The sequence below is a fragment of the Balaenoptera ricei genome, chromosome 19 (assembly GCF_028023285.1).
Source record: "Balaenoptera ricei isolate mBalRic1 chromosome 19, mBalRic1.hap2, whole genome shotgun sequence".
Lineage (NCBI taxonomy): Eukaryota > Metazoa > Chordata > Mammalia > Artiodactyla > Balaenopteridae > Balaenoptera > Balaenoptera ricei.
The window spans coordinates 6,182,582-6,207,927 of record NC_082657.1 but is presented as its reverse complement, the minus strand read 5'-3'; the positions used below and the strand labels follow the sequence as shown (position 1 = coordinate 6,207,927).

The 25,346-nt window shown below is 50.0% G+C and overlaps 2 protein-coding genes across 2 annotated transcripts; both read right to left on the bottom strand.

Moving 5' to 3' along the window:
* Positions 1-1,108: 1,108 nt before the first annotated feature.
* On the bottom strand, positions 1,109-8,703 carry LOC132354219 (kallikrein-6-like). Its single transcript, XM_059905953.1, is given in 8 exon segments — positions 1,109-1,261; positions 2,033-2,169; positions 3,266-3,513; positions 6,228-6,384; positions 6,861-6,908; positions 8,474-8,581; positions 8,584-8,638; positions 8,641-8,703. Coding segments are annotated over 8 exon segments (969 nt in total).
* A 4,314-nt stretch (positions 8,704-13,017) lies between these two features.
* On the bottom strand, positions 13,018-16,438 carry LOC132354233 (kallikrein-7-like). The gene is given in 6 exon segments (XM_059905975.1): positions 13,018-13,173; positions 14,865-15,001; positions 15,234-15,323; positions 15,326-15,465; positions 15,730-15,886; positions 16,366-16,438. Coding segments are annotated over 6 exon segments (753 nt in total).
* Between the last annotated feature and the right edge of the window lie 8,908 nt (positions 16,439-25,346).

The window sequence follows — 25,346 nt, the reverse complement described above, 5'->3', positions numbered from 1 at the left end:
CTCAAACCCCAGCCCCCACCAACCTGAGTGATTTACCGTCTCTGGAACACACCAGATGCTCCCACACTCCCAGACTTTTCTGCAGGTCATTAGCATCTTGAGTATGTCACCCACCCAAACTTCTCCACACGGTGAACTCATATGCAGCCTCCCTCTCCAGCTCTCCCAGCCCCAGCCCCTGCTCAGCCCTCATCTTCTCTCCCTGCACCATCACTTCTACTCCTCCCTGGCCTCTGGTCTCTCCTTTCCGGTCCATCCTGCACATGGCCCCAGAGCTGCTTCAGCTCACATCCCTTCCATGGCTCCCCACTGCTGTCAGGAGAAGCCCTAGCCTCTCAACCTGGGGTCTGAGGTCTTTTGGGATCTGGTCCCTGCTCTCTTTATCTCCCATCACTCTTACCCACACACAGTGGCCTCCCAGCCCTCTCATCTCCCTGCTTTTGCTGCTATAAGGGGAGTTTAGTGGAGAAAGCCACCCCTCAGGGCTAGCTAGGTGGAAGAGACAAGGATGTCTTCCCAGGGAGGAGAAAAATCAATTGGGCTGTAAAAGGGAACTAAGGATATCTGGGCTTGAGAGGCAGAGGTGGAATAAGAGCAAAAAGTACCACTAATAATAAAATTCACTCTTTATTGTTCACACGGCTGTGCCAGGCACTGCTGTATGTGTTTCACATGTTTACAGCCTTGAATCTCCCCAACAACATAGCCACCGCCTTATGAGGGATATACGATTATTATCCTTATTTTAGAGATGAGAAAATCTACACACTGAAGGAAGGCACTTCCCGCGGTTGCACGGCTAAGCAAGTGGGGGAGCTGGGAGCCCAACTCAGGTTTGGCCAGACTTGGGACCACTTCTCTGTAGGAAGAAGTCGAGCCCATGGAATAATTGGGGAGGGAGAGATGCTTGGAAGGGATTTTCCTGTATTCTCTTAGTGGCAGGGTTGAGACCTTTGCTGGTTTTCCCATCACTCCTAGTGATGCAAGGATGGGGCTGGGGTAAAATCAGGGAGGATTTGTGCTGTGGTGTCACCGCTTTTATTAAGCATTAAGGGTCGGGTCTGGGCAGGTGGGGGGAAGGTCAAGAGGTGGAGGTCACACATCAGGATCAGTTGGCCTGAATGGTTTTTCGGATCCAGTGGCCGTATCTGCAGACGTCGGTGTAGACGCCTGGCTTCTCCTTGGATCCGCAGGGGATGTTACCCCATGACACAAGGCCTCGGAGACGGTCGCCACACACTAACGGACCCCCAGAATCACCCTGTGGTTAAAGAGGGAGAGAGTCAGATACAGACTCGCAGAGAAGGAAAGACAGACAGAAGGAGACACAGAGACATGTAGAGAGGGGGAAAGACACTCAGAGATGGAGAGAAAGACACACGTACAGAGAGAGACAGACAGACAGACACAAAGTCACAGACAGGGAGATAGAAGAGACTGAGGGAGACTCAGAAACACAGAGATCTCTAAAGAGAGGACAGATGGTCTCGGAAATGGGGCTCACCTGCCTGCCCTTCCTTTGCATCCAACTCACTGTGTATCACTTTTCTCTATCTTTGTCTCTTGGCTGGTCTCTGTAGATCCTTCAGTGTACAGGGTTCAGTTTTGGCATCAAAGGGAGAAATCCAATGGACGATGGTGGCAGAAACCCAAGTTAAAAGTGTTTGGGAGTGGGGATGGAGCCCCTTCTCTCCCCAGCTATGGTCCCCCTTCTGCACAGTGTGGCTATTTCCAAGCAGAACCTGTGGGGATTCTGTTGCAGCAGGGACAGTCTCCTGGCACCATCTGCCTCCCTACTGTGTCTCTGTGGTTCTTGATCTCTTCATCTCCATCCTTGTCTCTGCTGACTGGCTCTTTATCTCTGCCTGTCCCTGATTGTGTTTCTGTGTATCAAATTGAGTCTCTCTCCCTTATCATGCCTCTGATTTTCACCCAGCCTGTCTCTGTAAAGCTCTAGTTTGGTCTGTGTATCGGTCTCTTCCTGCCCACCTCTGTCCTTGGCTATGTAACGGGTGGGTCCTGGCGTCCTCACCTGGCAGGAGTCCTTCCCGTGCTTCTCATCCCCGGCACACACCATGTTTGGGGTGATCTGGCCAGGGTAGGCGCGGTCACACTCCTCACGGGGCACCAGGTGGAGGTATGCACACTGGAGGATGTTAGGGAAATCACCTGCAAAGAGAGATGGGCCAGGATCTCTTCACAACCCACCCTTCCCATTGACCCTCCAACACCTATAAATCCTCCCTCCCCTATTGGTCCCTATTTCCCAATGGTTCCCTTTTTCCTATTTGTCGCTCGTTCTCAAAACCCACTTCCATTGCCTGACTCCTGATTGGTCCCTCTTTCCATCAGTCTTCCCTCACATTGGCCTGTCTTCCTCATTAATTACCCCTTCTCTACCGGTCCTCATTTCCTATTGGTTTTTCCTTCTCTTAGTTCCCACCTTCGCTTGTCTCTCCTCCATTGGTCCCATCTTCTTCAGTAGTTCAGCTGACCTCTAGACTCTCTTCCTCTCTTAGTCCCTCCTCTGTTATAGCCCGTCCTCCTTCATTGGACCCTTCTTGCCCATTGGCTCATCCTGATTGGTCAGCACTTGACTTTTGGTCTTTCCTAACTGGTCCCTTCTTTCCCCATTGGTTCTCCCTTCTATTGGCCCTTCATCCAAAGGTCTACTCCCTCCTTGCTTCTTTCCTAAATGGCCTCATCCCCCCCCCCCCCCATTGGTTCTCCCTTCCTTTTTTGGCCCTTCACTCACAGGCCTACCCTCAATGGTTCCCGCTGATCTATTGGACTTGTTTCTTCCTCTGGTCTTTCTTCTAGTGACCCCTCTTGACCACTGACTCTTCTCAATTGACCCCTCCCCCATTAGCTTTCTCTACACTGTTCGCTTTCTCAGTTCACATCCTTCCTCTGGCTCCCCTGCTTCTTGCATTAGTCCCTCCTCCATTTATCCTTTTTTGATCATCAGTGCATCCTGATTGGTCCCTTTTGACAACTGGCCCCCTTCCTGATTAGTATCTCCACAGTGACCCTCCCTCCTCCTTGACCCTTCATCTTATGGCCCACATCTCCATACCTTTCACCTGTTGGTCTACTTTCTCCATTGGCTGTTCACTCATTGGCCCAACTCCCATATTTGCCCTCCCTCCCCGTTGAACTTTCACCCACTGATACACTACCCCATTGATTCTCACCATTAACCCACCTCCCCATGACCCATCACCCATTGATGATGGGTCACCTGCATCATTCTCCCCCTACTGACCATCTGCCATCTTGCCCCAGCCTAGGATGTGGCAGCTGGTGTGGTTGGCTGAGCAGTCTCTTTCCAGGGACAGGGGCTGTATGTGTGCAGAGAATTTGGCTGGACGTGACAGGCGCAACAGCATGATGTCCTGGTCATGGGTGGCGGCGTTGTAGCCAGGGTGGACCACAGTCCAGACAACAGAGCTCTCCTCCTGGAAACTCTCCCTTTGCTGAAGGTTGTGCTTCCCCAGGTAGACCTGAAGATTCCTGGGAAAGAGAAGGGCTGGGTCTCACCTGGAGCCCTTGGGGTGCAGCTGAGACTCCAGAGGGGGCTACGGTGGGAGGCGGGGTAGCCTGGTACACCATGAACCATCCGGTCTTCTCCCCTCACAGTCTTCCCAGCTCAGTAAATGACAACTCCATCCTTCCAGAATAACCCGGAGACTATTCTTGACTCTTTATTTCTTGACTCACCTCCCAGCTGTCCAGAAATCCTTTTGTCTCTCCAAAACATATCCAGAATCTGACCCACCATAATCTCTTACCTGGACTACAGTCTCACTGGACTCCTGGCTTCTACCTTTGCCCCTCTGTAGTCTGTCCTCCACAAAGCAACCAGAGCTATTTTAACAGTATAAGCCAGTTTTGTCCCTCCTGTGCTCAGAACCCTCCTGTGACTCCCATCTTGCTCAGAATAAAGGCCAAAGTTCTCACTGTGGCCTACAAGGTTCTGCACAATCTGTCCCCATCACCTGTCAGTTATCTCCCACTCTCTCCCTTCTCCTTCTGTTCCAGCCACACCGGCTTCCCTGCCTCTCCTTGAACACAATAGTCATCCTCTCACCCCAGGGCCTTTGCACTGGCTGTTCTCTCTGCCAGCAACTCTTTCCCCCAGATATCTGCATGCCTCACTCCCTCAGCTCCTTCAAATGTCACCTTCTCAGTGAGGCCTTCCCTGAAGACCCAATTAAAATGCAAGTATCCACCTCAACAGGCAAGTCCTAGCTCCCTCTCCTGATTTCCTTTCCATCAGAGAACCTAACATCACCATCTGACACACTATACATGTATTGTTAAATATTTACTTGTTTTACTGTCTCTCCCTCTGCCACAGCCGTGCTATTCGATAGAAGTTTCTGTAATGATGGAAATATTCTCTATCTGCACTGTTTGAAACAGTGACCACTGGCCACAGGCAGCTACTGAGCCCTTGAAGTGTGGCTAGTGGATTTGGAAATTCGTTTCATTTTTGTTAATGTAAATTTAATTGGCCATATGTGGCTAATGGCTACTGTATTCGATGGCACAGCTCTAGAATATCAAGATGGGATTTTTGTTTTCGTCAGATACATCCTCCTCGGTGCCTAGACCAGTGTCTGGCATATGATAGGTGTTCAATAAATATTTGTGAAATGGATCAAAGCATTACTCCCTTGCTCAAAAACTTTCCATAGCTCCCCATTACCCTCAGAATAAAGCCCAAGTGCCTTATCCCAGTATCCTCTGACCCTCAGTGAACCAGTAATTTTCTTTTCTTAGAACTCTTCAGATTGTTCCCACTTCTTTTGTCCTTGCATTTCCTCTGCCCTGGATGTTCTGCCCTCTTCTTCATTTGGCTACCCTGTCTCATTTTCCATGCCTCGGTTTGAATTTCATCTCATCAGAAAGTCCTTCCTGACACCTTCTTCCATCTAAAGCAGGTACCTCTGTTCTTTTCTCTCATGGAGCCATCCCTGTTTTTTTGCCTTCATTGGACTTAGAGTAATTTGTAATTGTATGGTTTTTCGAGGATTCTATAACTGTCTTCCTGCACCTTTCTGCTCCTGTGTTCCCGAGGGCAGAGACTCTGGGTATCTCCCCCTCTCAGTCTTTGCTGAATTCCCACTGCCCAGCTCAAATCTGGCTCTTAGTGGGTGCTCTTGTTCAATGTGGGCTGAATGAATGAATGAGGATGGTGGGAGTGATCTCATGTTTACCAGCGCTTGGGGGAGACCACCGTGGGGGGTCCTTGTGTCCATGACCCTGCAAGGTGAGACCCCTGTTTGGGTCTCTCCCCGCTCCCACTGGGATATGGCACCTGTTGGTTTATCACTTGCTACTTCTCTGAGCTTCAGTTTCCTCAGAAGCAAAGAGTCCCTTATTGTGGGAGATTCCAGGAAGGGTATAGAAACTGCCTACCTGGGTACGTGACCCATAGTTAACATTGAAAAAAATGGTGGCTGTTGTTCACCAAACTAGTGGTTATTAGTGCCCTGAGGACTAGTCCTGGGTCCTCTATGGTCCTCTATCTATGCCCACTCTTTGGATGATCTCATCCCATACTGTCGCTTTAAATACCACCTGTTTGTGGTATTTAAAACCCTAATGTTTACCTCCAGCTCTGACCTCTCCCCTGAGCGCCAGCAGCCAACCCAGCATCCTTCTCGAACATCAAAACAGCCAGTTGTTCAAGTCCCATCCCCGGAAGTCAGCCCTGCTTGTTCTCTTTCTCTCCCATTCCACACCACCAAGTCCTGCTGACTCAGCCTCAGAACCCGTCCCCAGGTTTTCAACTTCCCTCCACCCCCAGGGCCACCATCCTGGTCCATCTCAGGACCATGGCAACAGCCCCCACAGGCATCCCTTCATCTCACGCCCAGTTCACTTTCCAGGGTGCTCCTAAAAATGTAAATCAGGTCATGCTGCTTCCCTGATTAAAACTCTATGTGGCTTCCCCCAGCACTTAGAATTAAATCCATCGCTCCCTACAGGGCCCTGTAGAAGGTCAGTTCATCAAAGCAGCAGTTTTGCTTCTTTTCTTCACTGTGATATCCCCAGGGCCCCAAACACTGCCTGACACGTATTTAGTAATCAATTAAATACTGGCCAGTTGAACCTGCTTATCAGATGGCCTCATGATGGGACAGGGGGATGTGCGAAGTCTGCAAGACTCCTGCAGGGTCTAATTGCAACCACTCCTCATTCACAGCGTGGAGACTCACGGTTTTTTGCAGTGGGCAGCGGTGAGGACCCACAGTGGATGAATGACGACCCCCCCACAGAGCAAGTGGCCTGAGGTGTAAAGGGCAGCTTGGTAGGGGTGAGACGTCTGCTCACAGGGTCCACCGTGCAGCACCTTATTCTGTTCCTCTGTCTGGGCTGAGGGAGGGAGGGTCTGAGTCAGAGGGAAGGTCTGGAGACATCAGGCACCTCCTCCAAGGTGAACCCCATTGCCGTCTTAATCATCAAGATCATCTCCATCCCCATGCCCCAAACCAGCCCCTTCCTCAAACTCTTCCTCACACCCACCCCTTCTTCATCTCAATCCCCATCCCCAAAGCCAAATCCATCCCTAAGCGTTCTTATCTTTAAACCCACCTCCAACCAATTTCCCCATCTCTAACCCCATCTCCCAAACAAACCTCATCCTCAAACCCTTCCCCATTTTCAAGACCACCTCCCGCCGCTTCCCCATCTGCATCCCTCATCCCTAATTTAACCCCTGTGTCTTCCTCATTTTAAACCCACCCCCCCTCCATCCTCATGTGTATCCCCATCCCAGGTCCAACCTCTTCCCCATCAACAACCCCCACCCCATGCCCAAACCGCCCCCTCCCCCTCCCTTTTCTGCCTACCTGCAGCGACCAGAACCAGTGTTACAATCAGCATCTTCATGGCCATTCCTGAGAGGGGAAGCCAAATGCTCCATCAGTCCCAGCCTCAGACTTCACCCAGACCCCTCTCTCTTCTCCCTCCTCATCCTCCCCTTCCTGCCCTGCTCTCCTGACCCTTGACTTCTGTCTTTCCCATTCAGCCTCTTGATTTCTTGTCTCCCCGACCCATGTCTTCCATCTGAGGGTCCCACGAAGGCGGGTGCCAGAGAGGACCCAGAACCACGGACTGCTCACCGTGCACTTCACATTATTTTTCTATTCTCGGCTCTAGTTTGCCTGCTTAGTAACAGGAGGAGGGAGGGCCCCTGACATTCTTCCCTCTCCATGGGATTTCTCCTCCTCCCCTTGGCTCTGTGCTTACCTGTTGCTCAACCCCACACCTGTAGGTTCTGGTGGGAGGAGGTGTGATCTTACCTGCTGGGGGCCGGCTGCCTGGGGGTCGACTCTTGGGTTGGGGGCAGGGACAGTACGTGTCACAGGCAGACAGAAAGGGAGACAGACAGAGAGTCAGAAATGCAGGGGACCGCGGGGAGAGAAGTGAGGCTGAAAACAGAGACGATGCCTCAGAGTCAGAGACGGAGGGCAGAAAGCAGAGAATGTAGGCCTGGCAGACAGACACCCTGAGCTCCCTGGCCCCCCTGGAAGAGGCTGGTCCTGTCCTCAGATGCTCCTGGTGTTTCCTTTTAACCTCTGCCTCCCCAGGTCCCCGAGGCAGGAGGGGGACCCACCCTTTTCCTCCTCACCCAGGCCTCCCACGCATATTCCTCCCACCCTCCCACAGCTCTGCTCCTGATGACCTTCCTGACCTCGGCTTCCAGGGGGGGCAGTGCAGGTCCCTGAGTGCACTGGGGGCCCGGATTCCCAGGTCTGAGGGAGGAGGGGGCTGGGGGCTGAGTATTCTGGACCTTCAAGGAGAAAGGAGCTGGGAGTCTGCACACCTGGATCTAAAGGAAGGAAGGGCAGGAGCTTGTTCTCCTCAGTTCCTAGACTTCTAGGTCCTTGAGCAAGAAAGGATCTGAGGGGCTTCCCTGGTGGCGCAGTGGTTAAGAATTCGCCTGCCAATGCAGGGGACACGGGTTTGAGCCCTGGTCCGGGAAGATCCCACATGCCGCGGAGCAACTAAGCCCGTGCGCCACAACTACTGAGCCTGCGCTCTAGAGCCCGTGAGCTACAACTACTGAGCCCGCGTGCTACAACTAGTGAAGCCCGCGCGCCTAGAGCCCGTGCTCCGCAACAAGAGAAGCCACCGCAATGAGAAGCCCATGCACCGCAACGAAGAGCAGCCCCCGCTGGCCACAACTAGAGAAACCCCGTGGGCAGTAACAAAGACCCAGTGCAACCAAAAAATAAATAAATAAAAATTAATTAATTAATTAAAAAAAAAAAAGAAAGAAAGGATCTGAGGACCCGAATGCCTGCGTCCCAGGCAAGCACACACTATCCCCTGTCCTCCTGGACTCCCACCTCTTCTGTGAGCGCTCTGGGGCCTGCAGGCTGTCACTCCTGGGGTCAGCACCCTTGGGCACCGGGAACCAGGCCCCACGAGGTTAGTGGGGTTGGGGTGATTCACGCACCTGCCCGTAACTCCCTCTGTGGGTGCTGGAGAAACTCAGTGTCCTCGCAAGACAGAGCAAAACCAGCCAGGAAGAAAGCGTGTGTCACCAAGCTGGTACCCGCCCCGCCCCAGGCTGTGGTGCAGACCCAGGCACTGCGGTAGGGAGGGGGAGGGGGGCGGGAAAGAGCCTTCGAACAATCGGGCTTTGTCTGCTCCCAGCACCCAGTGCCATGCTCCTGTCAGTTCCATTTCTCAAGCTCTCTTCCGGGCAGGTGGGCAGGCAGCTGCATCAATAGCTTCCCTTTATCTATCTGACAGTCCTGTTGCTGTCCTTTGATTGTCCGCCCACCTCTGCCCGGATATCAGGACTCTTGACCCTCCTGGTCCCCCTCCTCCAAGTCTCTTGCCGTCCAGCTCTCTCCCTGGCCATGGCGGGGGGTGCCTCCGTGTCTGTCTCTGTTCGTGTCTCTCCACCCCTCTGCCTCTTTCTCCATAGTTTTCTCTGTATCTCTGTCTTTCTCCTTGATTTTCCAAGTCTCTGTTGACACTCTCTAAATCTCTCTTCTTACCTCTCCTAGGTTCCACCTGCGTTTCCAGGAGAAGCATGTGTATGCACAGAGGGGAGTTGGCTCCTGCAGAAGGGATGGCATGGAAGAGGGCAGCGGGGAAGCTAGTGGGACCCAGGAGGACTTCAGGACTTGTTGATGAGATTTAACGTGTGCAGAGAGACACAGAAATAAACAGGAATGCAGGAAAAGTGTGATGAGAAACGGGGGTCCAGGAAGCTATGGGGGGATCCAGGGAGATTTGAAGAGGTGTCTTTAAACTTGGGCTTTTTAGTCAGGAGGAGAGAGGTAGTTAAAGGGTCTGGTGCATGCAGGGAAATGGCAGACTGACATGAGCTGGAGGAATGGGTGTACGTGCGGCCGCCTGGAGGGAAATGGGTGTGATGATCACAGGGACGAGCAAGATGGAAAATGGAAGCTTTTGGGAAAGTCATTGGGTAATAAGTACAACTGATATGAATAATGTCCACCTCAGCACGAGCTTGGGCCTGGCGCTACGGGTAGCATTTAATTCTTGCGTTAAATCTAATTGTTACCACCTTTGCTTGTCCCCTGTCACTCCTGGGATGAAAACCAGTTTGGCATTTGATATATTCTCTGGGGCTGCTCCCCTTGCCCCCCAGTTTCCCCCAGGCCCTTCTCACTCATCTCCCCACTGAACTCAGCATCTTCTTCTCAGGACCCACCATCCTCCCAGGTACCAGGTTGGACCGCTCATGGCCCATTGATCCCCCAAGTCTTATCCCACTGCCTCCTCTCTCCGTGTGGTCCCTTCTCTCCATCCCTATGTCCCTGGTCCCAGCTCAGACCTGCTTCTCTCCCACCTGAACCATTACCCCAAACTCTCCCCCTTCTCTGTATCCTTCACTTGACCTCAGAGGCGTCTTCCTGTGTCAGAGCTGACATTGCCTCTGTCTGGCTCACAGCCCTGGCCTGGGTCCCCCAGCATCTCCAAGACAAAGTCCCAGCCCTTCAGCATCCAGAGCAGCACTGGCCAAAAGAAATATAATGCCAGGTACACATACACTTTTTTTTTTAATATAAATTTCTTTATTTTATTTACTTTTGGCTGCACTGGGTCTTTGTTGCTGCCCGCGGTCTTTCTTTAACTACGGGGAGCAGGAGCTACTCTTCGCTGCGGTGCACAGGCTTCTCATTGCGGTGGCTTCTCTTGTGGAGCACGGGCTCTAGGCTTGTGGGCTTCAGTAGTTGTGGCACGTGGGCTCAGTAGTTGTGGCTCGCAGGCTCTAGAGCACAGGCTCAGTAGTTGTGGCGCATGGGCTTTGTTTCTCCATGGCGTGTGGGATCTTCCCGGACCAGGGCTGGAACCCGTGTCCCCTGCATTGGCAGGCGGATTCTTAACCACCGCGCCACCGGGGAAGACACCACATGCACTTTTAAATTTTCTAGTAGCCACAATTTTTTTAAAAAGTAAAAAAAACAAAAAAAACCCCAAAAAACAAGAGTTCATTTTAAAATCTCATTCAGCCCAATACATCCAAAACAATATTATTCCAATGTGAAATCAAAATACAGTTTTATTTTTTATTTTTAAAGATTTATTATTTATTTATTTTATGTATTTTGGCTGCGTTGGGTCTTAGTTGCAGCACATGGGATCTTCATTGAGGCATGCAGGATCTTTCGTTGCGGCACTCGGGCTCTTCGTTTTGGTGCGCGGGCTTCTCTCTAGTTGTGGCGCCCGGGCTCCAGGTCACATAGGCTCTTTAGTTGTGGTGCGCGGGTTCCAGAGCGCGTGGGGTCTGTAGTTTGCAGCACAGGGCCTCTTGTTGAGGCGCATGAGCTCAGTAGTTGTGGCCCATGGGCTCAGTTGCCCCGAGGCATGTGGGATACTAGCTCCCTGGCCAGAGATCGAACCCACATTCCCTGCATTGCAAGGCGGACTCTTTACCACTGGACCACCAAGGAAGTCCCCAAAATACAGTTTGAAAGAGGTGGTTTGCTTTCTTATTTTTTGCATGAGAAGTGTTTGGAATCCGATGTGTCTTTTACACTTACAGCACAACTCAGCTGGAGCTGCCACAGTTCACGAGTCAGGAGCCCCCAAGCCGAGTGGCTGCCATATTCTCAGTGCAGCTCCGCCCACTTGTCTATAGGCTGACCTAGTGCATCTGTGATGTTTTGTTATTTTTAAAATTTTTAGGTTGAATATGGATTTGGGGTGGCTTGCTGGAGAGAGGGGCAGTTGATGGAGCTTCATGAGGGTGGTGGCCAAATACTCTTGACATTCATTAAACGTGACACAGATCCAGAGGCGGGAGGGGCTGGGGGCCAGGATCCTGGGTCTGAGGGGGGAGGGGCTGGGGGCGGGGACTCCTGGGTCTGAGGGGGGAGGAGCCGGGGGTCTGGATCCTGGGTCTGAGGGGGGAGGGGCGGGGGGCGGGGACTCCTGGGTCTGAGGGAGGAGGGGTTGGGGGCGGGGACTCTGGGTCTGAGGGGGGAGGGGACTTAGCTTTCTGTGCACAGGGACACCAGAGGAAGTTAAGAAATTTCACGGTGGCTACAGAATTCCTGCAATATGAAGAAGAGTGGGAGAATAGGAGGCTAGAAGAGAGGGGAAGATGGTGGAGCTTCAACAAGAGGAGAATGTTGACCAGTGGAGAATTCTGGGGGAGAAACTGGAAAGGCAGGTAGGAGAGGTGAGTCCTGGGCGTCGGAGAGGCTCCTCTGTCAGCACCTTCTCAGGTTTGACTGCCCGGGAGGCTTGGATGGCAGGAGCAGGGCCGTGGCCAGGCTGAGTCACTGGGACACCTACCTCCACCCTTTCTGAGGCCCCTTCCCTGCCTTCTTGAGGACAGGAGACCACCTACCTGGGTTCCCAGCCCCCAGCCTCCCCTGGGCCTCCCCTGGCATCCAGGAGGCTGGGGGCTCACTTTTGGCGGGCCCCTGTGGGACGCAGGTGTCCTGTCTTCCTGCCAGCCCTATACTTCCCCCAAACCTTCTCCTAGTTTGTCACCTGTGAAATGCCCAGAAACACTTTCACACCCCTTTCCACCCTGAAGAAGTAGACATATTCTCTCCTCCCTCCCTTTTACTCTCTTTACCTTCCCTTTCCCTCTTTCTCTTCTCCATTTTACCGATGAGGAAGACTGAGGCCCAGAAAATGGAGAAAAATATGCCACTGGGCAGGGAGGCAAGGCAAGGTACCAAAAATCAGATACATTTTTCTTTCCTGTCTTCCTCTCTAAGGGTCTCCTCTCCTTCACCTTAGATCTCCAGAGCTTTTCCACTGTCTTTTTTCAGGTTATAAAAGTGCATACCTACAGAAAAGTAAATGGAAAGAAGCAGTCTACCTTCCCATGACTACCACTGTATGCAGTTTGGTACACATGATTTCAGGTTTTATTTTGTGAATATTTTCATTTTACATAGCAAGGATCACATACGCATATATTTCTGTATCTTCCTTTTTTCATTTAACATCACATAGCATAAACATCCTTGCATAACACTAACAATCCTGCATAATTATTATCCTTAACAGCTTCATAATATCCTTGTCTCAAGCTAGCCTATTGTTTACTTAAACACTCCACTGACTCTGGGCATATTCAGTGTTCCCACTGTTTTGCTATGATAAATATTGTTGTGATAAATTCAAACCTTGCTCCACATTTTGGATTTTTATTTTTAGTAGTATCTTCCTAGAACTAGAACTACTGGGTCAAAGGTGGAGAACAAGGGTCCTGATTCACATTGCCAAATCAACTTCCATAAAAATCGTATGAATTTACAGTTTCAGTGGCCGAGAGTGTTGGTCTCACTACCTCTTTACCAGCACTGAGGTTTTTGTGTTTCTTGTTTTGGTTTTAAGTCCTTGTTGATTTGATTGACTTACACACATAGCGTATTGTTGAGGTTTTGATATGTCTTTGAGGAAGAGTAAAGTCAAGTGTGACTGTAGATCATCGATGTCCTTATTTCTGTGAATTTCCTGTTCGGGGTGTAGGGATGGAGAGATGGGAGTATGGAGAGATTAGCAATACTTTCTCATGGTGTCGTTTATCCAATCGACGTACTTGCAGACTTGGGTATAGACAGCTGGGTTGCTGGGTTGGCCGCAAGGGAAAAGTCCCCAGGACACCAGGCCTTGCAAAGTACCTTTGCACATCAGTGGTCCCCCTGAGTCACCCTGGAGGGGACAAAGAAAATTAGCTTCAGCTTCAGCGTGAAGTCCCGCCCCCACTTCTGTCTCATACACCCCCACGGTTGTCAGTCTTTGTCTTGCCAGACCCTGGACTTCCACCCCGGCCAATGGGGAGAGACTCATTGTCTCTGGGGACCAATAGTAGAGCAGGAATTAGGGCCATCATGGAGAAGACAAACCACGTTCTCTGAAGACATTGGCTTGAGCCCTGGCCAATGGGACCAATCACAGGGAAGGAGCAGGGCTTCCGGGGGGGGGGGGGGCGTGTCAGAGCCCCATTTCTTCCCCATCTTTGAGGACTCAGCGCCAAGCCCATGGGAGAAGGACCACTGTCTCCAGGGAATGGATACATGGGCATGAAAGAGAGACAGGGTGGTCTTGGAAATCAGGGGCCTAACCGATGACACAATTCATAAGGCCCAATGCAAAATGAAAGTGTGGGCTCCCTCGCTCTGAAAGTATTAAGAATTTCAAGAGGGCAACAGGAGTGCTTTAAACCAAGGGTGGGACTCTCCTGAGTGTGGGACCCTGTGTCACTGTACAACTTGCACATTCATGAAGCCGGCCCTCACTAGGGGAAGAGGAGGATACCCCATTCTCTAGGACACACATTCCTGTCCCATCACCCCACCCTAACACTTACTCTCCCACCACCCCTGACAGCTGAGGGTGCAGGTGAGAGCAAAAGGAGTGGGGCTACGGGGAGAGAGACAAGGAAAGGGAGAGAGTCACAGAGAAGAGGAAGAGAGGTAAAGCAAAGGATGGAGAAAAGAAAGGTGGAGGAGGAGAAGGAGGACAGAGAAACAGTAATGTAGGGGCTGGAGAAAGGGGCAGAGAGGTAGGCAAATAAAAAGAGTGACAGAAGCAGACAGCCAATGGGGGCGGGGGTGGGTGGCAACACTGATGGAAAGAATGAAATGAAATTAGGTGTGAAGGGAGATGTGGGAAGGTAATGTTCAGAGACAGGGAGGGGGTTACAAAGAGGAGGGGAGAGACAGTTCTTTGCCCAGGAACAGGACCAGGACCCAAGTGAGGTGAGTGAGACATTAACTTCGGGCACACAGTCTCAGTAATTGCAATAAATAGTATTGTATTGCAATACCTTAAAATTGAATTTAATATGAAAAAGTCCATGATGAACACAGTATCCCAATTTTAGATAAAGGGTCAGTACAGGGCTGTGCTGAGACTTATTGAAGCCTGAGGTAAGTGGGAAATTCAGTAAGACTGATGGCTCTTCATTGAAAATTCTGACATTTTGTTCATCGTGGACTTTTCCATAGATTTTTTAAAAAATATTGCATTAGAATGTGATTTATCTTGATTACTGAGTTTTCTGGGCACCCTCTCCCCTTTAAAGTTTGGGTTTGAAGTCAAGGCTTCACTTGCCTTCCCCTAATCCTGGCCGCATGTTGCCCGTCCCCAGCCCCTCCCATTCATCTTTCTGCCTCATCCTCAGGGCCATACCAGCCCCCACTGGGCTGCCACTACTGACCTGAGCAGAGAAGGGGGTAGAGAAAGCTAGGAAAGCTGGGCCTAGGGTGGGGCGGGGGGGTGATGAGGGAATGCTCAGTGCCAAGGTCAGGTGCAAAGATTCTGGATAGAGGGGGACGATGGGGCTCTGTGCTGAGATGAAGCAGCCAGGGACCCAGGGCAGGGGAGGAAGGAGGTCTCACGTTGCAGGCATTGGTGCTGGAGTTAGGGATGCCAGCACACAACATGGAATTTCCCAGCAAGTCCTTGTAAACCTTCCTGCAGTCTCCAGAGGAGATGATGTCGACATTTGTGCACATGAGTTTCTCTGGAAAGGTCGCTGCAAGATGGGGGAGGCGGGGGGGGGGGCTTGTCAGTCAGAGGCCTGGGACTGTGGACCCGTGGGTCCTGATGGGGAGAGGATGGGGGTCCAGGATCCTAGACCCTGAAGGAGGAGGGGGCTGGGGTGCTCAACATTAGGATCCTGAAAAAGGACCTGAGTCCTGGTCTCCGGGGTCTGAGGGGGGAGGGGTTCAGGGTCTGGGGCTCCTGGGTCACTGAGGGAGCTTCACCAACAGGGCTGGTGGTGGTGGCCCAGCCAGAAACGGTCCATGTGGTCCCAGGGGGTTCACAGCGGGAAGGCAGGTTGACTTTCTTCACAGCCTGGCCCGCCTCTTCAGCTTCACCAGCATGAGGTCATTAACGTGGCTCTGTGTGGAGTAGTCGGGGTGGCGGAATGACATCGTGGCCCCGATCTTCTGGCCTCTTCCCAGGTATTCACTGCCCATGTGCACGTTGTACGAACTGGGAGAAGGGAGCGACATTCATAGAGTCACTGTGAGTGAGAGAGTGGGACAGGGACCTAGAGAGAGAAAAACAGAGATCCTGGGCGGTGGTGGTGGGGGGACGACAGAGACCCAGAGAGTGGGGAGGGCAGAGACGGGGGGCGGTGGAACAGAGCCCCAGAGAGAGGGGCAGAGACCCGGGGTGGGGAACAGAAACTGGGGGGGGGGGGGCAGGGACCCAGAGGGAGAGCTGGAAGTGGTCAGAGCACCCCTGCCCACATACCTCATCATGCAGTGGGCAGCAGTGAGTACCCACCACGCGCTGACCAGCGCGCCGCCACAGGGGAGCTGGTTGCTGTTGAGCAGGGCCACCTGCCAGGGCTGGGAGCCTCTTAGACATGGGACTCCATCAATAATCCTCTCGCTGTCGTTACCCTGGGCTGGATAGAGACATGGAGAAAAGCATGGGTAGTAAGCCTCAGAGGAAGGCTGAATCAGCAGCGGAGGGATTTGGAGACAGGGATGGAGACAGACAGAGAGACAGGGAGAAATGCAGAGGCAGAAATGGAGAACAGCACAGAGAAAGCAGGAGATGGAGATGGAGACAGACGGAGGCAGCCGGCTCAGAAACCCAGGAGGAGCACCTTGTCTGTTTGGGGGTGACGACAGAAGCTGATAGGAGAGACCCTGGGTGCAGAAGACAGGGCCTGGGTGGGGGCACAGAGACCCCAGGAGTCAGAAGGAAGCAGGAAGAAAGGAGGCAGGAGGCAGAAGAGTCTTGTCTTCTGAGGGAGGAAGCTGCTGCAGCAGGGGGAGGTCCTGACTCAGGGACCCCTTGGAGAGAGGGGCCCTTGAAGAGGGTCACTGGGGTTGATGGGAGGTCCAAGGGTTAGGGCAGCCCTCCCAGACTGGCCCTCGCCTTCCTGTGTAGCAGATCCCAGGGCTAAGGACAGCAGTAGGGTCAGCGGGGGTGGAAGAAAGAATCCTGCCATGGTGGCTTCTCTGAGTCTCTCAGGGGCTGCCAGGCAGAGGAAGGGTCTCTTCTGCTGGGGCTGAGAAGGACAGAGTTCAGGAAGCCGGAGTCCTGGCCCCCAGCCCCCTCCTCTTCAGACCCAGGAGTCCTTCCCCTTGGGACCCAGGAATCTGGGCTCCCATCTCTCCCCATCCATAAGTCTGTATCCCTAGCTCCTTTTCCCCTAAGAGACCAAAAATTCCAGACCTCCAGCCCCTCATCTGTCAGAGCCAGGCGTCCAGGCTTCGCACTGCCCCTCCCCTCGGGAACAGGAGTCAGCTGTCCAGTCAACCTCATTCCCTCACCCTAAATGAGGCCCCTTCTCACCTCCGGAGGGTCTGATCTGACGTGGGTTGCAGACTCGGTTGGGAGTCAAGCGTCTCCAGACCTGCGCAGGGCGGCAGTCTTAGACCACGTCCAGCCCCCGCCCCCGCCCTCAGCGCCCTGGGGTGCAGGTGGAAAAGGCTCTGAGGCACCCTCTTCCTGCGTTTGTGGTTATCTCGAACCCCCCCGAGGCAGCTAAATCACTTGGCAGCACTCTACCTTTTCCACCCTCCCGCCCCTGCGCGTTCGGGGCCCAGCATCCTCGGTGTGGCCGCTACGGAGATGGAGACGGGAGCCCGGCGCGCTCTGGCTCGAGGGGCCGGAGCAGGGTTCAGGGAGCGGCCGAGCTCAGGAAATGCGCTTTGACTTGGGTCCTCCCTTGGGGCCATTTCCCTGCCCCAGTCCCCTCTCAGGGATGGCCTAGAGCCCATAACGTAATTCTGACCAGCTTGTGATAATCTGTTCAGGCTGGAACCCAGTCATATCGTTTGAACCTAATATAGGCTATGAGTGAAAAAGAAAACGCTTTCCCTAACTCCACCCTGATAAATGCTTACCGTTATCAATATAGTCTGTGTTCTCGTGTGATACAGAGATTTCTATACATATTATGTATTTATAACAAAAACGTCTGTACTAAACATTATCTAATAGAACCTTTTTCTTTATAAATGACCTTGAACAATTTTTTCCTCCTAGTATATTTATCTATTTAAAAAATTTTGGGAAATATTTATTTATTTGGTTGTGCTGGGTCTTCGTTGCGGCAGGCAGGCTCCTTAGTTGTGGCATGTGAACTTTGAGTTGCGGCATCCGTGTAGGATCTAGTTCCCCGACCAAGGATCGAACCCGGGCCCCCTACGTTGGAAGCTCAGAGTAACCACCAGGGAAGTCCCTCCTCTTAGTGTGTTTAAATGGGTTCTCCTTCCTTCTTAATGGTTGCATAACATTCCATACTATAGTTGTACCCTGATTTATGTAATCTCTTTCAAATTGGAGTATTTTTGGATAGTTTTAAGTATAATAATGCCAGGTAGAACTTCCTTGTACATTCATCTTCGCTAATTGTGTTCATTCAAGAAATATTTTTTTTTTTTAGCAATGTTTTTTATTTTTATTTTTATTTTTTAAACCTTTCTTACAACACTTCTTAATTTTATTTATTTATTTATTTTTGCTGTGTTGGGTCTTCGTTTCTGCGCGAGGGCCCTCTCCAGTTGAGGCAAGCGGGGGCCACTCTTCATCGCGGTGCGCGGGCCTCTCACTATCGCGGCCTCTCTTGTTGCGGAGCACAGGCTCCAGACGCACAGGCTCAGCAATTGTGGCTCACGGGCCCAGTTGCTCCGCGGCACGTGGGATCCCCCCAGACCAGGGCTCGAACCCGTGTCCCCTGCATCGGCAGGCAGATTCTCAACCACTGCGCCACCAGGGAAGCCCATTCAAGAAATATTTACTGAGCACCTATTCTGTGCCAGCAATTATTCTGGTTCCTGGGGACACTGTGGTCAACAAAGCAAACAAAAGTTTCTTCATACAGGCTCTTGTTCTAGTGGGTGGAGACTGTGAATACAAAAATAAATATATAAAATATATAGTTTGTTAGATGTTGGTAAGTACTACAGAGAAAAATAAAAGCAGGGAAGAGGGTATTTAAATCAATGCCACCATTCAGCCATTTAACAATCATTTAATAAATATATTTTGTAATTCCTATGTGCCTGCAACTTACTATTATGCATCAGAAGGTCAAAAAACATCTTTGCTACACCACCAGACTGTATGAGAAAGTAACAGACCTGTATTTATTCCAGAGTCACCTTGCAACTAATAATGAACAGAAAGTAGAACTCTATTCTCAGTATATTTTCAAGGTAAACCAAGCAGTCACCCATGATTATTTTTCACATCTAATCTTTTAGGCAGTATCGACTTGCTTTGTTGCAGTTTGTGCTTTTTCAAAGCAAAAGCTCTGCATTAAAAATACAAGACCGAGAGAAATGTGCATTGAAAAGGAAAAAAGCAGAAATGTCATGTGGAGAACCTGGGAACAAGAAAGAATATCATGGGGATTGTCTGAGTCATAGTGTACCTTCAAAAGCTGAGTGATAGGTTTAGAGTTGCTCCTGGCTTCTTAATTATCTGGGCACTGTTCTAAACCAAGGATAATTTACTGTATTCTATAAATAAGATTTAAAAAACGAGCAGGGAAGAGGGATAGGGAGTTATTGGTTTCCTCCACTCTCAGGGACCCCTGGGGTTATAATATTAGGAAGATTCCACATGAAGACGACATTTGAACAATATCTTAAAGGAGATGGTGGATTGATCCATGTAGCTACTTGGAGGAAGTGAGTCCTAGGCAGAGCAAATGGCCAGGTAAGTTAGGCAAGGGGCATGCTTAGAATGTTCTAGCAGGGGAGCCCTTTTGACTGGAGCTGAATGAGCAGGGGAACAAGGTCAGGTAATGAGGTCAGAGAGATAATAGGACTAGGATGACATAGGACCTTAAAGATCAGTGTAGGACTTTGGTGTTTACCTTGAGTGAGATGGGAACCATTATACTTGAAGGCAAGTTCCTAAAAGCGGAATTGACCCCAACTTCTAAATCAGACCCCAAAAATGTGATTTGTTCCTCAGTCCTGAGCCCAAATCTTACCTCAATCCTGACCCCTACCCCAACTCTATTTTTGTCCCATAAAAGACATTATTGTTGCCTACTCAAACATTCATTCCTTCTGTCTTTCGATCAGAACCGCAATTTTGTTTGGATAATCTTTTATCCTCATCATGATTGTAAACTTTACTGCACCAAGCAGAAAAGCCATTTCTGCCTGCCAGGGATTGGTTTAGAAGTGAACATGTGATGCAGTTCTGTCCAATGAGGAATGAGGGGAAGACCACTGGGGCACTTCTTGGAAAGGCTTTCTTATTTCCAAAAAGAGACACCGGAAGAATTCTCTTTTCTTCTTCAAGATGGTGCCCCTTCTGGATGTAAAATCTGGAACGGTGGAAGCCTTCCTGGGACTGGGGAGAGAAGTGGCTGGTGGACCAAGCCAAAACACCGCAGATGGTCAAGCAGAGAGATGGAGTGACGTAACAAGATTTGTGTTTTCTGGCTGCTACATGAAGGGGATTTTAAGGGGATGTGGAGATATGAGGAAACTATTGTTATTGTTCAGATGAGAGACGATGACTTGGATAAAGCCATTGGGGAGGTGGAGATGGTAATAAGTGGATGGATTCAAGATGCATTTAGAAGAATCAACAGGGCTTGGTGATGGATTGAATGGAAGTTGTGGTGAGGGAGACAGATGTTAAGGCTTCAAGGTCTCTTGCTTGATGGATGGTGGTACCATTCATTGAGAAGACACAGCTGGATACGATCAAGTGCCTATGAGAGAGAAAAAGACCTCACTCTTTTTTAACAGAATGCTGAGGAGGCAGGGGGCTGAAGAGAGAATCCAGGGACTTCATGCATAATTCTAACTCCAATCTTTACTTTGACACAATTCTCAACACCAATCTTTTTTTTAAATAATACAATTATTTTATTATAAGCCTGAATATCACCTGACACATATTCCAAAACTAAACAATGTTGTATGGGAAACAGAATAAATAAGCATATTGAAAGATGGTAGTCTATCTTCTCATCCACCCCTAACGTTGATAAAGGATACAGTCAAATTATAGAAATTTTAAAAGGTAACACATAGGTTTCACTTTGAATTCTGACCAAGCTTGGTATCTGATGGTAGAAGACACATATACTAAAGGCTCAACACCGATATTGATGCAAGCCTGAGTCTTAACCCAAAACCTCAACTCGTACCCAACCCTAACCCTCAATTCTACTATATCCTTGACCAATTCTAAACTTTTACCTCAACTTGGAATCTAGTTCCTGACCAAGTTCCTGCCTCCAAATATCAACACAGGCTAGATTTCACCCCTCAATCAACCTTAACCCTGACTCTTGACGCAAACCCTGGATCCCTAACCATGACCCAAACTCAACCTTGACCCAAACACTGAATGTCACCATAGCCTCTGTCCCAAACCTGACCACATGCACAACTCAGACTATAGTCTTCATCCCTGTCTTATTCCGGGAAGACCACATTGACATCCATCCCATGAACCCATCCCCAGCTCACACCAACACTCTGACTCCAGTCGCGGCCCTACTCTCGTCTACAACCCAAATTCTACACGAAATCCCATCCCACTTCCATGCCAAACTCTTTCCCTCACCCCATCTTCATTTTTCCAACTCCATACCCCACCTGACTCCATACTTCCTTTCACACACACACTCTAAAATAAAGTTCACCAGTTAACACCATACAGTTAATCCCACACTGACTAAGTTCAAGTGAAGTCCCCAAAACTTCTGAGACACTTACTCTCATCAAATCCCAAATCAGACCCCAGAATTCGGACCCCCGACCCCACTAATTCCACACCGGGACCCTGGCCATGAGGGGTGTCAACCCTCTTGACTTGGGCTCCCAAATCAAGTAGGGGCAGATGCTAGGCCACTCGACCTCACAGCACCGTGAGCCAGCAATCTGTATCTTTCCCTCCTGGCTTCCCAAAGAGAGGAATTTTGGCAAGACTTCCAACCTGTTATCTGTTGTCCAAATCTTCATCCCTGGATTCTCTCTTCAGCCCCCTGCCTCCTCAGCATACTGTTAAAAAGAGGAAAGAAGCTACGCTACTCTGGAACCCTGCTATAGACTCCTAAATCACCAGAATGTCTCTTCTGCTGTGCTTGGCATATATGTCTTTCTTTTTTTTTTTTTTTTAAGATTTAATTTTTTATTTATTTTGGCTGCGTTGGGTTTTTGTTGCTGCGTGCAGACTTTCTCTAGTCGTGGCGAGAAGGGGCTACTCTTTGTTGCGGTGCTCAGGCGTCTCATTGCGGTGACTTCTCTTTGTTGTGGAGCATGGACTCTAGGAGCATGGGCTTCAGTAGTTGTGGCATGTGAGCTCAGTAGTTGTGGTGTATGGGCTTAGTTACTCCACAGCATGTGGGATCTTCCTGGACCAGGGATAGAACCCATGTCCCCTGCGTTGGCAGGCGGATTCTTATCCACTGTGCCACCAGGGAAGTCCGGCATATCTGTCTTTATGTTGTTGTTGTGGTTTTTTTTTGGTTGTGTTGGGTCTTAGTTGCGGCAGGCAGGCTCCTTAGTTGTGGCATGCATGTGGGATCTAGTTCCCGGGCCAGGGATCAAACCTGGGCCCCCTGCATTGGGAGTGTGGAGTCTTAACCATTGCACCACCAGGGAAGTCCCTGTCTTACTGTGTTCTTGACTATTTAATCTGACTTTATTGCTAAACACTGGTCTTCACAAGCAGAGGAAATGTGTCTGGTGTTCAAAGGTGTTTTTATAAGCACCCAGCCCAAACCAGGGAGCATAGGAGGTACTTAAATAAATACTAGTTTGCAAACCACTGTCATCCACAGAGCAGTCAACAACCCAGTCCTTCCTTGTTCCCTGAGTCATTCAGCCACAGGGTGTGATAGGAAGAACTTGACCTCACAGGTCAGACAAACCCAGGTTTGACCAACCCTAGTTGCCCTCCTCGTGATCTCAGGTAAGTGATTTAATTTTTCCAAGCCTCACTTTTTCCCTCTCTAAAGTGGAGGAAAGCAAAATCTACTTCTAAAGGCAAGTGAAAGAATTAAATAATATTGGCTGCCTTACCTCATCCTACCAGGAATGAGGCAGCTTCCATTTCTTATGCATCTACTATGTGATGTGTCGGACGCTCTGCAAACCACATCTCTATTCGTCTCATGGGACCAAGCGAGGACTGTCTTCCCCATTTTATAGATGAAAAAAGGGAAGCTTAAAAGAAGCTAGAACCCTTGTGCAAAATCAACAGCTAAGGAGGCAGAAGGGTCAGAATTCGAATGCTGAGGATTGCCCATAGTCTAACCATTGTACAAACCCACAATCTGAGAAGGAAGTTTCCCTGGGACACTGTCACATATGCTCAGAATCTCTTTTGGCTAAAAATGAACTCGGAACCCCATAGGCTTATTATTAATGAGGCATGCCCCCACGTTGACGAGAGCCCCAAATCCCCAGCCCTCTCGTGCCCTTTGGGTTTAGTCCTGTTCCTAAGTCCCACCCAGACACCCAGCTTCATACTTCCTTTGCACACAGACTTATGTCCTGATCCTTTGCCTGATGACTCATCTTCCAGCTCATGATCACACCTGAGAACTGGTATCTTGCTGTCCTGCAGCTGTGCCTTACCCTGAGGGATCCTGGACATTGCGATTCTGGAACCTCCTGATTCAGCTCCTTGGGTTCTGAAGGCCCATTGTTTCTGACTTCCAGGATTCCATTCCCCCCTTTTTTCAAGAACAGCTCCCACTTCTTTTGGGAATCTGCCCCCTCATTTCATGTAGTTCTGGTGAAACTGTCAATCACAGTTTTCCAAACCCTCCCACCCACTGGGATGGACTCACGACCCAGCCAAGCCAACAAGATCATTGTTTCCTCCCTAGAAATAATGATTAATCCAGTGGGTGGGCTCATTTCAAGCTGGACCAATCAGAATTCTTTCCTGGGATTAATATCAAGATGTTGGGAGAAAAGAGATCTTTGTTTCTGCTGGGTTTGCTTAACTGGGCTGCTATGTTCCCTCCATGTGACGAAGTTTGTCTACAGAGGCTAGAATGAGATCCACAGGAGAAGGAAAGAGGCAAGCAGAGATGAGAAAGAGTTCACACATATGAGAGAGAGAAACAGAGACAGAGAGAAGCAGGCAGAGTGACAGAGAGAGAAATTGTCACAGAGAGACAGAGATGATTGGCTTAAGTCACCAATACAGGTACTTGAGACTCATACCCATGTCACTTCTAACATTATGAATCATCTCCAAGGCCTTCCTAGGCACCTGCACCAACGAATCCCCTTTTACGCATAAGCCAGTTTGAACTGGGGCTCTGTCACTTGTATACAAAAGCTCCCTGATATAGGTGGGTCCTTCCAGCTTTTGTGCATGACTGGTGTTGTGATCTCCTGCCAGAATCCACAATCCATGATTCTATTCCTGAATTTCTGGTTGACCTTGGACAAGTCCTTTCCCCTCCTTGACCTCAGCCGCCCTCCCCCTTCATGCCATAAATTAATCTTCAAATCCTTTCTGGGTTCACATTCCATTGGGGATATTTAAATATCAGTTGGGTATTGGGATGTTAAGTAAAGTGTTTTTTAGGAGGAAAAAAGTACATGTGAATAGACGCCCACAGGCAGGCTCAGAGAAAGAGTCACGCCTTCGTGGTAGTTTAAATCACTTATATGGGGCAGTTTTTCTGAGTTTCCTCTGGCCAATCATCTTGCTTTGTCTGGCTCTGAGTCCATATTTGGTTTAATTCAGGGTCCTCCCCTGTGTGTGTGCATCTCTTAGCCAAGATGGAATCCAGCGCACAGACCTGTGGGAAGGTCGACACCACATATTATGGGGTGGCGCCCCTTCCCTTTTCGAACTCTAAGGAGCCTTTCTGTACATGTGTAGTTGGGAGGTCTCCTTGAACTCGAGAATGAGAAATATGTGGTCTCCTTATCTCTTATCTGGGCAGGGCTCAGCTCCTCTCTCCTGCTATTGTCTTCATCTTGGAGTATCTGTCTACAGGGGACAAAATCCAGCGGCTCAGCCTGGGGACCTTCTGTCTCCTGCCTCAGTTTCATGGATGTTCATGGGTACATATTTAAGCTATTTCTATATTTCTTGCACCTTACTCTGCATATCTCACAATTTTTATTTTTTTATTAAAAAATTTTTTTTTGTTAAAGTATCTTTTTTAAAAAATATTTATTTATTTATTTAGGCTGCACTGGGTCTTAGATGAGGCATGTGGACTTTAGTCGCAGCATGTGGACTTCTTAGTTGCAGCATGTGAACTCTTAGTTGTGGCGTTCATGCAGTATCTAGTTCCCTGGCCAGGGATCAAACCCGGGCCCCCTGCATTGGGAGCGTGGAGTCTTACCCACTGGACCACCAGGGAAGTCCCCATATCTCACAGTTTTTAAGGAGAAATCTCCCCCCAAAGCTTAGATACAGTTTAGCTGCTCAGAAAAACTAAACAAAAACCCGTTCAACTATGTCTTTCACAGGCCAGCCCATTGGATATTTGGAAATCCTTATGTCTTCTCTCCCCTGAAATTAACCTCCCATTCCTCCAAGTCCTTCCAGAAAAAAAAGGGGATCACTTTGGCCAGTGGTGATGGCCCGAATGGCCATGCAGGTCCTGATCTCTCTCGATCTCCCATCACACCTCCCAGCAGGGTTCAGACCCTCTGCCCCTCCACCCCTCTCAAGAGGGCCAAAGCACACACAGGCAAGGGGCCAGGCTGATGTTGTGAGTTTATTGAGGGAGATCTAGAGCTCATCTTGGGATCAGCCCTTTCTGCCCATGGTCTTAATCCAGTCCAGATAGTGGCAGATGTTGGTGTAGACGCCAGATCTCTCAGGCCGCCCATAGAGGTCTGATCCCCAGGATGTGATGCCCTGGAGAATGCCACCACATACCAGTGAGACCC